Raw genomic sequence first — 15013 nt, forward strand, 5'->3', positions numbered from 1 at the left:
TGCCAACAGCAATTTCATTCGCGAGCCAATAAATAATCTGTAATAATATAATCTAATATTTTCGATGATTTCGAAACGTCTCCATGATGTAACTTGGTCATTCCGAAATCTATTAAAAGATTTCCGGTAGTAAAACAAACATTCGAATGTGCAATCTCGACAGCGAGAGCCTGGTCGTACGTTCGGGTGAGTAAAGGGTGTAAAAATATATATTCCGATACGAAATATGTTCTCATATATTTCACTTTAATAGGGTATCAAAGAGCACTACGTAATGCAGAACAATAATAGTAGAATCAACAAGTCAACACAGATCTCATTATGCGTTCCAAGACGAAATAATATAATAAAAAATACAAAATTCAGATCGAAGTAGAAACTAATTACTATACGTCTAACGAATAACCAGAGGTTTTGCTTTTACAAGTCAAAAGATTGTCCCGACATTCAGAATGTCTTTGATCATAATAATAGCAATTACATATGTATACATATCATACATATACATTCTCGTATACGATAAAATAAATCTATTTACAACTAAATATCTCGGAATACTTTTTTTTTCTCGGCTTTTCAATCCCGCTACATAACGCTGTTATAGAGGAACCCGTAAAACGCTACGAAATTATCAATCGATTACTAAAACTTTGGTTACGCAAAAATATAGACACGATATAGTCGCCATCCTAACCAGAAATCTGTTTAATCATCCATACACGCGTCTATTACCACCAGCGCTGGGTAAAAGTTATTTCAAACCGTGAACAGTCTATTTTATCCGGAATCCTGTGTACAACATTCAAAATAAAATATCTTATGTCGTAATAAATTTTACAAAATAGTATTTAAAAATAGAATTTCATTCGGGGAACTTTGAAAACAGCGCGAGAGAGAGACAGAGAGGGGTATTATCTTGCAATATATTTCCGTTTAGTAAAATAAATGTATCAATAAATCTACTCTGCCAAATGTTATGGTTACTCGAGGCGCGATACAATTTCATTTCTAAATTTACTTCAGTCGCCAAGAAAATATTTGATTTGCCGAGAGATTCCCTTTTCTATTGAAAATATCATTTCATCTAAACCGTAAAAGCGCGCGATGATGTTGAACAGTACTCGAAATAGTTCTTTTTCCTCTAAATTTTACCCAGCTCTGATTATCACTGAGCTCCGCTGCGTCGAAAAATCATTTTTCTTTTTTTTTTCTTTAGACTTACACCCTACATATCTATGAACAAATGTACAGTAATTACAATGAAGGTTAGCAATAGATAGTTAGTTCATAAATACTACACATAGACTGATTGCATTACATTAATTCGAATGGCTCGCAATTACGGAGAGAGAGAGAGAGAGAGACAGAGAGAATGAAAAGAGAGAGAGAGAGAAAGAGTATGCCTGCACCGTCGTCGAAACTGTACATCTCCCAGAAGAGAACACACTTTTCAATTTGTTTATCAATTTCTAACCTCGACGATCGTCTTAAAAGAACCTTCAATTATTACTTGAACGTCTTCGCCGCCATCTTGTTAGCCACCGAGCATAGGTGGTGCTGGCGTCGAGTAAAAGAATCGTATCACACGTCCGTTATAGTCATGAGCATATGACTGATAATAGAAAAAAGGCACAAAGTGTGAAAAGAGATGAATAACCGCGCTGACAAACCTAGTTTTCTCCTCGTTAAACCTACAATTGGATCCTGTAATCTATTTATCCTCTGATCGCGGATAACAAGTTGCGGTGCAGTTTGAGCGATCGGGTGCCGTACACGTGCATGGCGGCGAAAATGTTCGAATAATCGTTACGTTCGCACCGAAATCACTGGTGCATTCTCGCCAGGCCCGTCGTTCCCACCAAAAACGAAAAACAAACAGCTAGGAACGATTATCTCGTTTGTGCCAAAGCACGGCCGTCTCTGGTACCGGCCTGAACATTTGATATGGCAACACCGCACATCAGTCCGATCCAGAGTTGCCAGATTAAAACTTGTGTCCCCACTCTACTTTCCCCTTCTACCGCGCTATTTCCCATGCAGCGGTCAGGTCACGTGTAGAAATGACGTGAACTGATTCGATCACGTTCGTTACCAATCACGGGCTGTTCCTTACAATTCAGAGACGGCCGCGATATAACGCGGACAACTTCAGATCGGACTGAGACAGCGTTGCCAAATGTACTGGAGACGGCCGTGGCCAAAGTCGTCCAAATACAGAATTGTTAAGTTGCTAACGTTCTTTCACCCTTGTGCACTGTTCTAGAAAATCGTGTTGCAATAATGTTCCAATGCTGTATACGTAACTGATAAGCAGAGTTGGGCAGTAATTAATTACATGAGTATTTAATTACATCTTCAATTACATGGGCAAAACTTAACTGCAATTACGATAAGAAAACGGTTAAATGGTCTAAAATATACAAATTAGTGGTTTAAAAGAACAATTACACTGAAGTAATTGTTAGACTCAATTACAATTACTGTAATCGTGTTAAGTAATTGCAATTATCCCTTCGACAATTACTGGTTGAGCCAAAGTAATTGCAAGTACCAACTACAATTACATGTAATTGTAATTTTATTTCTGCAATTTCAAGCAATTTTAATGCAATTACAAGTAATTGTCATTGGCAGTTGCAATTACTTAAACGCTAAAATGGCACTAAAAAAAAGTAATTAGATACCTACTCATTGGAAATGTCTAAAAAGAACAAACAAAAAGCATATGTTATATATTATCCGACTCCAACTTTGAAATGAGGGTCATTTTGAAAAGTAATGGTAATCGTTTTTGTGAAATATCGAATAATTAGCTACAAATAAATATTTAATGAATAATAAATATTTCCTAGCATATGCTTTTTGTTTGTTCTTTTTTAGACGTTTCCATTGAGTAGGTATCTAATTAATGTTGTAATTGCAGAAATAAAATTACGAATTACATGTAATTGTAATTGGTAATTGGTAATAATTACAGTGATTCGTCAAGTAATTGCAATGACCAATTTCTAGTATTTCTGCAATTTCAAATTACAGTAATCGGTAAGAAATTGTAATTGAAATTACATTTTGCCCAACTCTGCTGACAAGTAGACCGCGGATATTCATGCATTTATGAAGAAACTGGTTGGGCGAGATCTAAAACAGTAAAAGATTTTTAAAAATTCAAGAACGTAACAAAGTCGTTAAGGGATTAAATCAATTTTTACGTTATTACTGGTTCCCACGATCAATGCAAAACATTTTTACTCTGCATAAAGATCCGCAGTCTACTGATAAGTCGATCGTAATACGTATAAAAGGTTGGCGTGAAATTAATTGATATACATATCCACGGCAAGGAGCGACTGGTTAAAAAGAAAAAGTGTGCTTCTGGGTCAGACGAACGCGAACAGTGCACGAGGCTCGAGCACGACTCCGTGATTGCGCGTGTATCGATAAATTCTAGAGTCACGCATACACATACATATTTTATATACACGTACAATAACTCTCTCTCTGTAGCGGAAGCACGACATGTCTCACTCACACGCACGTTACACCTTTCTCACTCGGAAATCACAGTTGAACATTGGTTTTTCAACGTTACCCGTGGCACTCGTTTAATTCCTCCGAAATTAAGTAACACGTCGGCCGCAGCCGAGCCGACCGGAACGCGTGACTGTTGCAGAGAACGCTCTCGTACGCCGAGGCGGGGAATGATTTTTAATCGAAAAATTATCGGGCGGGCTGAACGAAAATTCATTAACGGCAGTAACAGGAAAAATCGCTTCTGGCCGCGTATCTCGCGCGCGCACACGCGCATGAAACGCGAGAGCCACCGAAGGGCGTAAAACGTTTTAGATTCGCGATGAAAATTACGACCGGAGAGGCAGGTGAGCGTCGGGAAATTTGAACCGCGAAGCAAACAGAGCGAGCACGCGGCATGATATTAAGATTAAGCACCGGGGAAGCATCGTAACGCCGCGATTATACAAAAGAGCCTGTTAAAGGCGCGTCGACGATTCATAATTACACGGCGCGGCCATTGGGATTTTTCTTTCAGGCACACGTTCTTCTCAGATTTGCTCCCTTTCAACGGTACACTCCGTTATCCTCGCGCGAAAAATCACAGTTAAACGCTTGATACAGTAATACTCGCCGCCGTCCTCTCTCGGATCTTCTGACCGAAGATTTCTCGATGAACCTACCAACGCACTGGGTAGGGTAAACTGTACTATTGCTGGCACTGCAGTAGTTATTGCCACTTTTGATTGAAACGGCAAATATTAAGTTGGCAAATAAGTTCGTTCGGTTTTTCCGATTTATACCAATGTAAAAAACCGAACGAACTTATTTGCCAACCCAATATTATTTCTAAAACATCGCACAGCAAATGTTACTTCAATTAATAGCTTCGATACATGTGTAATAAATAGATATTTTCAACTATTTTTCTATGTAGAACTAGGAAATAAAATAAATGCTGAAATACTACTTTATTTGAATAAAGGTATTGTAACTACTATTTCCAATACTTTTTATTTGAATTGGCCCAGCACTGGTAATAAGTGCGTATATGTTTAATTATAAAACAAATAGCCTGTTTAACGTTTACTTCTTACTGTACCAACGACTGTACTATTTGTCTTACGATTGTTATTCACTGAATATATTTTATATAAAACTGTTTGATTTTGCTGAAAAATCTCTATTAGCTTATAATAAAAAAAAAAGATAAAATGATTTTTACTTCGATTTTGGCTCAGGGTGCCAATCATTGTACAGTTCACCCTAACTATCTGCATATCAAGAACTCTGCTTAGTACAAAATGTACATACAAAATAAAAACAATCTGTATTAGTGCAAGAATGGACTGATCGATTTCTGTAGCAATCATTTTTCTTATTACTTCACTGCTACTGTAAGTATCTATTGAAAAATACATGTGTAATGAAGAGCAAGCCATTTACTCGCAATGAAGAAAAGCTTCGAAGTTTTCAAAATGATATTCGTTAACATTTTGATAGGCTGTTGAGAACAACAAGATACTAAAGCAATGAATTTTCCTGCAGGGTCTCCTCCTTTTTGTCACAACGTGATGAACGAGAAAAAAGAGAAATTCTGTCATTTCGATGCGGTATAAAACTGCTGTTCGTCAGCATCCTCACTTTGAATCGGTACAATGACCGAAGAAGTGTCTGGTTCAACGACAAATCGATTCGGCGGAATGATCCGACGCGATACGCGAAAACTGAAGAAACGAAAAAAGAGAAGCACCAGAGAATCGCTCGATCGTATTCGGGACGTTACCGCGGATAGCATCAAGCAACCAATTTATTCGTCTAATGAGATTACGATGAGGTTACCTTAGCAATAATACTTGTTCGCTCTCCGAAATCCGTTGTCTTCGGGGTGGTGTCTCCCGGTTCTCATACTTCCATATATATATATATATATATCAAACACACTCCATTACTTCGTACTCATAACATGGATCACAGTTAAACGGTTGATAGTTTCCTACGTGTCCAATCATGGGCAAGGTTCATGATGAAGGACTCATTGCGGCATGCCGGATGCGGCACCTAGACGAGGTGCTCCGTACAGTGAGTACGGGGAGAAATAGGGTGGCAGGCCTGCAGGATTGTGAGGATGAGGTGGTGGAAGCGGTAGACCCAGGGACGATAAAGACGGCGGCAGAAGCGGCGAGGGTTTCCCGTACGGGTGATAACGCGCCGTCGCGAGCGGGCTCAAAGGTGGCGTCGGATAAGTTCTGGAGAACAAAGGATGCGTCGGCGGTAGTCCGACGGAGGGCGACAGAAGAGACAGGGCCGCCGCTGAAGGATCGGTGGCACCGCTCGTCGAGACACTAGTGTGACTCCTGAGATGTTGGAGCAGCTCGTCCGACGTGGAGAACCTTTTGCCGCAGTAAGCGGTGTCGCCGGCGATCCAGTTGCAAACGTAGGGAAGCTGCGAGGCTGCGGCCAACGCAGCCAATTGTGCATGAGCGTAAGCAGCAACCCCCAAGGCTCCGTAGGGTGCGCCAGGCTTGTGATCGCACTGAGCACAACCGGCGGGACAGGTGCCCTGTGTGCTACCAGTCGTGGACGTTAATTTCCCGTTAGCAACCGCGCTCGCCGAGCTAGCGAAGAGATGAGAGTTCAATTGGCAACCGGTACAGTACGGATCCCGGCACACCGGCATCAGAGTGTCCGGTCCCGAAGCACTCTTCAGCCTGGCGTAACTCAGATACGGATTCCCGGATACCAGGCCGTTCTTCAAGGCTGCGTGGTGTTGGGACATTAACGAGCTGGCCATCACGTCTATAGGCAACTGTGGGCTGTAGCCGAGATATGCGGACGTCGTGGCTAAACTAACTCCCGGCTTGAAAGTACCCAGAGGAAGATCCTTGATGGACGGATCCGTCATCGCTAGCACACCCGCGGGACTGTACGAAGGTTTCACCTGCAACGACGGACTGCTTACGACAACTGGCTGTGACGAACTTGAATCGAGCTGCGACAGATTCGCCGTTGATGTTCTCGATGCTGGCGATTCCCGGGCTACGTCGCCGTTCGGCGTCGCAGTTTTCCGACCTTGCGGCGTCACCGCGCGAACCGAAGAGGCGCTCTGATTACTCGAACATCGTTTATTACCGCCGCCAGGTGTTCTCGATCGTCCAGACGTCGAATGACTAGATGCTGACCTCTGCTCATCCGGACTGGCTGCTTTCTCACGACCCAAACACGACTCGTACGGCTTGAAATTGGTCTTGCTCGGTTCTGTTGACGTCGGCGCGACAGCCGGCGACGATTTTTCACGTGATTGATCCGACTTCGACGATTTGTTACTCGACGGTTTGTCCAACGAGCCTAGCAGAGATTTATTGGACGGCGTGTCGGCTCCTATTTGGCTGCAGGTTTGAGCGAGCAGAGCGAGGGGACTCTTCTTCGCATCCAACTGTAACCAAAATAAACTGTAAGAGCATCTGCGTGAAGAGAATCTCTCTGGGTAGGAATCGCCGGTAGCATGGTGGGACTTCGTTACTTTTGCTTCGATAATATTTTATGGAAACTGCCGGAACACGTTCGTCGACGCGGTTACGCGGGCGTATATGTCTCGGATGTGTCTATCCGGATATATTTTTTTGAAATTCATAGCGATCAAATATTTGTGGATGGTTTAGGGTAGACATAGCGGAGGGTATTTCGAATACATTGAATCATTGAGCGGATGCATTTACATCATAAGGAAGAAGGAAAAGTTATCAATTTTCAATTTTCTGATCAATTTTCTCTGATTACAGCACAGTAGAAAAATGTCAAAATTCAAAAAACACTTATTATTTCAGTCATTTGTACATATTGATAATAACAACAACAAACTAACGATGCAAACGGGTTAAAACGTAATCTGAATGAATTGTTTCAAGAAAGGAGAAATGGAAGATAAACTATGAATCCATTTCATTGAAAACGACCGAGGAATTTAATGTTAGAAACTAAAATTATCATAAATTCAATGTTTATTTGTATATTATTATGACAGTTTTAAATATGTTAAAAGATATCGTCTTAATACTTCTACCGACATTCTTACATAAGTGACAAAACTCACATTCAAGATAAATAACAAGAACATATGAAACAACACGAAGAAATGCACAATATTGCATTTCCCGTGTAGAAATGAAATAAAATCAATGTTCCAGATGATTCAACAGATGTCACAATTTATTAATGTTATTTCACGAGCCGGTAAACGTCTAGCATCGATCAAGAAATGGATTTTAAAAAAGAATGTTAACGTCTACGAGTTCAAAAGGAGCTCATCCAGAAAATATATAACCCAGACAGAGAAGCTATCTTATAAATACTACATAATATAGTCGTCCGCTAATAATTTCCAGTGGATGTATCTTTAATTGGTCGTAATAAATTTGAAACATTTCGAATTCACAGGATTATCGCTCCTCGTCTTTTGATCGTGGCCTATAAAATCGTACGTGTCTGGCATGAGTGAATTTATGTGAAATAAGTTTCATGTTACAGGTAGAAACTTGTTAAATGGTTGCCGTCGGTCCGGAGCTACGAGCATTTAACGGGGTCCCTGTTACAATCGGCACGCTCGTTGCATATTGAAGCCGATCTAATAAAACGTTTCGAGAATATATAATCGTCTTACGGATTGCACAAATCTTGCGATCACGCGATAAAAGTAAATAACGAGCGTCGAATGAAAGAATGTAGAAACATCGCTGATAATTAATACATAGTCTTGTGGTACAGCCGCTATCGCCCGTTGAGAATGTCCGACGATAATTTAATATTGGCGCCGATCGAGCAATCGCCTCGGAAACCAGCCGAGATGATGCAGTTGGTATAATTAGCGTATAGAGGAACAATATTTCTCGCGGCTGATACGTTCCGTCGAACAGATGTTTGATGTAATTAAAATACAACGTTCATGCAACTATCCCCCACCGTTTACGGTTGCTTCTGCTAATGGCGCGACGCCGACAGATATTAATGCCGTGAATTGCAACAGGCTATTACGAAATTACGGTTAAAGCTGTATGTTAATTGCCTCCGCAAAAGTTAACGGAACGTCCCGGCATAATATTTTAATCCGGTAATACCGTCCTCCGTCTTTTCATCGCCGTCGCTAACTTTTATTGCCGCGAAGAATACTAGTCCTCTTTTTTCGCCGCGTCACACAGCTCGACTGTATTCCTTTTATGTCGTTGCGGATTTCTCGCAGATGGTTTTCATACCGAAATTGTGCTTCGCCCGTTTTATTCAATTACCACGCGGCTCGTAATTGTAAATTGAAATTTATATGATTAATGGGGATTGATAGTCACAGTGTCTCGTGGCACGTAGTAGATCTTAAAGATGAATGATGTGTAAAAATACAAGTGTATATGTACTTATAAGTTTGCGAAAGATCGGAAAATATAGGATTGCATTTTTTGGAGCTTGGAGAAATTTTGCAGATTTAATTCGAAAATGAGACATTGTACATTTGAGACATTCAGTACATTTTTAAAAATTTATTTTTGTTTCTTTTTCGTGTCACAGTGTACGTGTAACTTTTTTGGTTATACCGCTAGTTGCATTCACTTTTTAAAACCGTGTAACTTTAAGTATCAGTGAATTAAAGTAATTACTCGCTAAAATTTAGAACAATTTAAATAAATATGTTAAGAAAAAATGTGCCGCATAATGATAATTACTAGACTGCGGATCTTCATGCAAAATAAAAAATGTTTGCAGCAAGACACAGGAGCCAAATGAAAATTTCTGTCTTCTTTTAATTATGTTATCAAGGTGAAACTAATACACTGGTGGCCCTAAATCTTTTTAATATGTCCACTGTTTTAAATTGTACGTACCCCTTCGCGTACCCAATTATAGGGAAGACAGATAATAGAATTAAAATATTCCATTATCGCTTCTGACACATAAACATGCAAGTAATTTTGTTACCAACTTCGAATAATCGGATGAATTTTTTAACGTGGCGCGAGATAATCCGTCGGTTACCTAATCTGCAGAAAAACTACATTTCGTATGCATTGATCTAGTGTGCTTCTTTTTCTTCATGAATTATTCTCAATTTTACGCAGAATCGTAAACTTGATTGCAGAACTGCGGATTTAAATCCATAAATTATACTCATTTTACTGTTCAGAAGGCAGAATTTTTTAATCGGTAAACGGTCCTAGATCCGAAAAATTAATTTATAAGTTTGAGGTCACAAATGAAATGATGACCTTCCTCAGCTTGGCTTAGCCTATAATTTTTTTTTAAGTACTACTGACCGAAGATCTTTCATATAAGAACTAATTTTTACACACAGAGTCATGTTAGAAGTATATCGTTAATTATTAAAGAAAAACTGAAAGCATTAACTGCCTCGATAGAATTTTTGTTCTTTAACATTTCATAAGTTTTTTCTAATCATGTTTTATCCTTACCGTATGAAAATTTTTATTATTGTCCGAGGCACAAAACATGTAATTGAAATATCTATGTGTTAAGGTAGATTGTCCTACGCAATGGACACCGAATTTGAATTATTGATCGGTAATTATTGAACTGCGGATCTTTATGCAAAATAAAAATGTTTTGCAACGATTGTGGGCAGCAGGAGTTAAATAAAAATTCGTTTCATCCTTTAATAGATTTTTTACAGTAAAAACATAGTAGTATTCTTATTATACATATTTTACTCAGCTAATTTCTTTACAAATTCATAAAAATCCGCCGTCTAGTAATTATATTACTAAATGTACTTCGATTCTGTCTCTCATTGTGCGACACCCGGTACAATTCACTTTAGACGATATTAGAAACGTTTAAACAGCATTTCAACAACAAAATTTTACTCCGTTTTCGTAACAAGATATTTGATAATAGTGTCAATTACTTGTTGCTTTATGCTCGTGATACCAATCGAAACACTACGCATGCTCTTGCCCCGTTCACTAAAGGGGATGCACGGGAATACCATGAGCGTATTGCATATTTACTTGATAATGACGCCACAAACGGTGTGGTTTATTATCTATTGCAATCTCGACCAGTCTTCTTGTTTACAATATACGGCAACCAATTAACAAGAAACCAGATTTCCCGTTGAAAATTAAAATCGCAATTTACCAACCCTTACCCGACCGGATGTTCATTCTCATCTAGCTAACATAGTTTTATTTATATTGGCGTCAAAAAATCACGGAAATGCTTTTACTCCTATTGTTTAATAGTTTTATATTAATATAATTTACGGTACAAAAATATACACTGCAAGTTTTAGTTACCGCACTTTAAACTTTGATTATTTATCTCACAGCTAGACAGCGGATCTGTATGCAAAATATAAATGTACAACCTGAAATGAAAAAGAAATTTATTTTCTCTTCCGTAACATGTTCTAGATAATATGTATGTGTAATAGTATTTTTAAATTCTTCGTATGTTTCACTGTGTTTCAAATTCCACCTACTCATTTTTGTCACAAATATGTGCATAAAATCCGCTGTCCCCTTGTGGAAATACTGATTCCGTTGTTCCGTTTCATAAAAAATTATTAGGAGCAAAAATGAAGTTATTAAACAGCGTACACGAGATTATACTAATCCTCTCTGCTGAAGGCGTTTACCAAAGCCAAAAAGCGTTACAACTCAGTATCTTCAATGTTATTATTTCGCAGCAGAAAATTAAAAAGTGTCTACGCGAGAACGAAAATGGTCTCCAGTTCATGAAGTCCTCTCGTAGGATTGCAGATTGCAGCAAGTTAGATAATACGAGAAACGGTCTTCCCCACTGGAAATTCACACAGAATTCTTCAGATAAACAGATTTTTCTGCTAAAGCGAAGGCAATCTCGTAGAAAGTTTTTTAAATTCCAATTTTTAATAGGCTTCAAAGGAAAAAGATGTTATGTACACGTTTACAATGTTTATCCAAGAAACAAGGAAAGTGAACATGTTAAAAATGATATCATATACAATGCAAATGTTGTTTAAAAAATTGTTCCTTGTCTAATATGTATTACTGTCGTGAAATTTCAATAAAACCAGATTTTTGTTGTGGAAATCCGTACTTAGCTACAACACCATAAAAATGTATGTATGTGATACGGCTCGCGTAAGGAAAATTAGAACATAGACCAGCTGCACTAGTGCGAATATTTATTGCATCATGTACTACCCATGTTGTAAGTTGTAACTGTCTAAAAATTTTTAAACCTTTCTATTGCAAGTGCCATGTATGTAATTCACTTTTGTTTCGATATAAACCCCGTACATATTGTTAATATAAATAATTGCTTTTCAAATTCAGTTTTTTCGATGTATAACGCGCACGTTTATATTTTGATTATTCAACCTCGGGGTTCCTTTTATATTGATTTATATTGATATCATTTTCTAATGAAATTTTACTCAGTTTGTCAAATAGCAATAATTGATTGTACTATAAAATGCGCTATAAAATCTACATTGCGAAAAGAGTTACATTCTATTTGCAAGAAATAAAAGTTGGAAAATTAAAAAGTTAGTAAAAGTAAGGGGAACAAAGAGAATTCATTTTTGGAGTAAACCCCCCTTCCCCTATCCTTCCGCGCTGTACATTTTGGGTGAAATAATTGTTTTAGTAGTCATTAGATTTTTGGGAAATTATTTCAATAAAAAATTGGGTACTCCAATTTTATATTTCAATTAATTTCAAATACGCACTGTAAATATTTCTAGGTAACAAGAAAATTAATGTAGAAAATACCTAATCATCCAAATTTGCGATCACCCATCGTGAACAAGAAAAATTTTTTTAAAAAGGAATTTAACTTGTATTTTAAAGATTTCCTCAAAGCATTTCCGTGTAACAAAACAGACATAAATGTGTTCTACTGTTTCCCTGGAGGTGGAATGATATAATACATACACGTAACTAAGTATGTACATGCACAGAAATATTTAAAAGTCCGTTTTCAAATAAAATACAAAAACTATTTAAAAACACCACCGCGAAAATAAAAGATATTCGATTCCAGAACTATTCGCACGGTCTAAAGTAGAACAGACTATTTACAATTCGGAATAATATTTTACCCGGCACTACTATCCCCACAGCATTGTATTACCGAATCACGTTTTGATTTACAACGCTCGTAAATCAGTGTACGTTCGAGCAGAAACGTTGCCAGCACTCGCTGTCCTCAAAATAGTTTACAGGAGTTAAAGCGTAAGACGTGAAATGCATTCCCGTCGAGATTAACGAAACGCCGACAGCCGCGATTAATGGGACCGTCGAAACGATTGTCCTTCGCGGTATTTATTTCATATTGAGTTTAATAACGACCCGATGGCGGGGCTTTTATTACATTGACACCGTATCATCAAAGTTTAATTGTTCGGCATTCTACCCGCCAATATTAACAAATCGATTTCGAATTACTCCGTTTAGTCATTTACGTTACCCTAGTTTTGAAACTCGACAGATGAGCGCCGCAACTCTTTAAAATTATTCACGCTTTGATATAACTCGAAAATATTTGGCCACTAACGAATAAAGGACACCGCGCGGTATATTGTTTATTAATTAATAATTTCTAATTCACAACTTAGCTATTTCACCTTTGTATTCAAATCCGAGCGTCCTTCTGTTACGTCTTTTCCTAAAGAATATAAATATGATTAATAGACTGCGGATCTTTATGCAAAATAAAAAACTTCTACCCGCATTGCAACAAAATTGGAGTGAAATAGAAATTTATCATCTTCCTGAATATATTTAAAATAGGCTGAAAATAATATACCAGCACTTTTACATTTTCTAATCTGTTTACTGTATTAAATTACACCTACTCTTTCTTGCCATAAATGTACGAAATCCGCTGTCTAGTGATCAATCATCAAAGAACTGAACAAACATTTCTAGCTAAATTAATTGGCATTGGAAATTAATTCCGCGAATGATCACGACAAATACAAGTTTAAAAGTAAACTGGAGAGGGTAGAGCGAAATTCTAATTCCTTGTTACGGAAATCTCAGTGTTTCGGTGTGAACCGCACTTTAGAATAAGTCGACGAAAGAATTCGGGCAGGTTTCGGATATTTGTACACGGGGCACACTATTTACGTCGTGGTTGCTTGCAGCGCAGGTAAGGAAAAATAAGTAGATAGAAAAACACAACACAAACCGTTGTAGGCAGAGGCGTAAGGTATTCCGGACGGAGATACTGATTCGCGCTGGAAGTAAGCATTGTCGAAAGATGTTCGCCTCCTTTCTTCGCACAATTCTCTGTTGAACGGATAAAACACACTGTGATCACACGCGACAGACCGCCGAGGAATGGTAAATAAAACCCCCGACGAATCCTGTGAACACTTTCCCGTAACTCTTCCTTTTATATCCGTAGCGACGAAACGACGGAGGTGCACGTAAACGAAGCCATTTAGCGGCCTTTCAGCTGCGTTCTCTCGTGTACACACAATTCTCTTCCAACGTGCCGTGAACACAATACACGAGGACGTCGAGAAAAATGAAAGAAGGTGTACAACACGATACGCATTACACAACACACAACACTTTGTTCACGCGGCCGACTTCGAATCGCGACTGACTAGGTTCGCGCACTGTTCCGCGTTCGGCCGGCCGAGCCGCCCCCTACCCCCCACCACCGACCACCGTCGATCAACGTTCAGCTGACTCACCCCGCCGCCGTGCCGCGCCGCGACGCGCTTCTCGCCGAAGCTTACCCCTTCGCTGCTCGCTCGGCAAAGTTGGCAACTCTATTTACCTCCTCATCAACAGGATTACATTATTACAATACAATCATTGTATATTTTCCGAGACCTTTTCTCTGCAGGACTGTTTCGGTACAATTTTTTTTTTTATTAATAACATCCTAGGCCATTATTGGCCTAGACCACTATTGACCCATAGATGTATGTTACATGTTAGAGTACAAAAATATAAAATAAGGTAAAGATGTACAGCTTATGTCTTAAGTTAACTAAGTCTAATTCTCTTCTTTATAAATTAATATCACATTTTTTAAAAAACTCATTAATTATCTTTAGCGCATTAATATTAAGACTTTTAAGGAAGTTGTCAATATTATAAGGAGGAACCCACTTTAATACTTTAAGTTTCGTCAACATCTCCTCAATTATTGAGAATTGCCACTTAAATGTAGCCACGTAAACAGTACATACAGTTAAACATACAATGACTCCCATTAATATTCGGACGCTCTAAAAAACGCGATAATCTTTTTAATATTGGACTATACGATTCAAACTTTTTTCGGAAGCTAGAGCACTTAGTTAACTACAGGATGTGAAAAGAAATTTTTTCGAAAATTGCAATTGGTCGGAGAATTGTAGAGAAAATACTAAAAGATCCATTTTACAACTTTTTTATGTGGGCCTATATTGAACATTTAAAAATGTTATTATACATATATGAATATATTTTTCGATCAGTTACCCGATGCAATAAAATAAAAATGTAGTTATGTATCA

General features: G+C 38.3%; 1 protein-coding gene across 1 annotated transcript; it reads right to left on the reverse strand.

The window, feature by feature from the left end:
• Positions 1-212: 212 nt before the first annotated feature.
• LOC143213574 (zinc finger protein Elbow) lies at positions 213-14150 on the reverse strand. Its single transcript, XM_076433560.1, has 2 exons — positions 13687-14150; positions 213-6943 (listed from the first exon to the last, which is right to left on the reverse strand). Exons 1-2 carry the CDS (start codon positions 13747-13749, stop codon positions 5543-5545), a joined length of 1464 nt encoding a protein of 487 aa, XP_076289675.1. The 5' UTR covers positions 13750-14150; the 3' UTR covers positions 213-5542.
• Between the last annotated feature and the right edge of the window lie 863 nt (positions 14151-15013).

Source organism: Lasioglossum baleicum, chromosome 11 (genome assembly GCF_051020765.1).
Source record: "Lasioglossum baleicum chromosome 11, iyLasBale1, whole genome shotgun sequence".
NCBI classification, from domain to species: Eukaryota; Metazoa; Arthropoda; class Insecta; order Hymenoptera; family Halictidae; genus Lasioglossum; species Lasioglossum baleicum.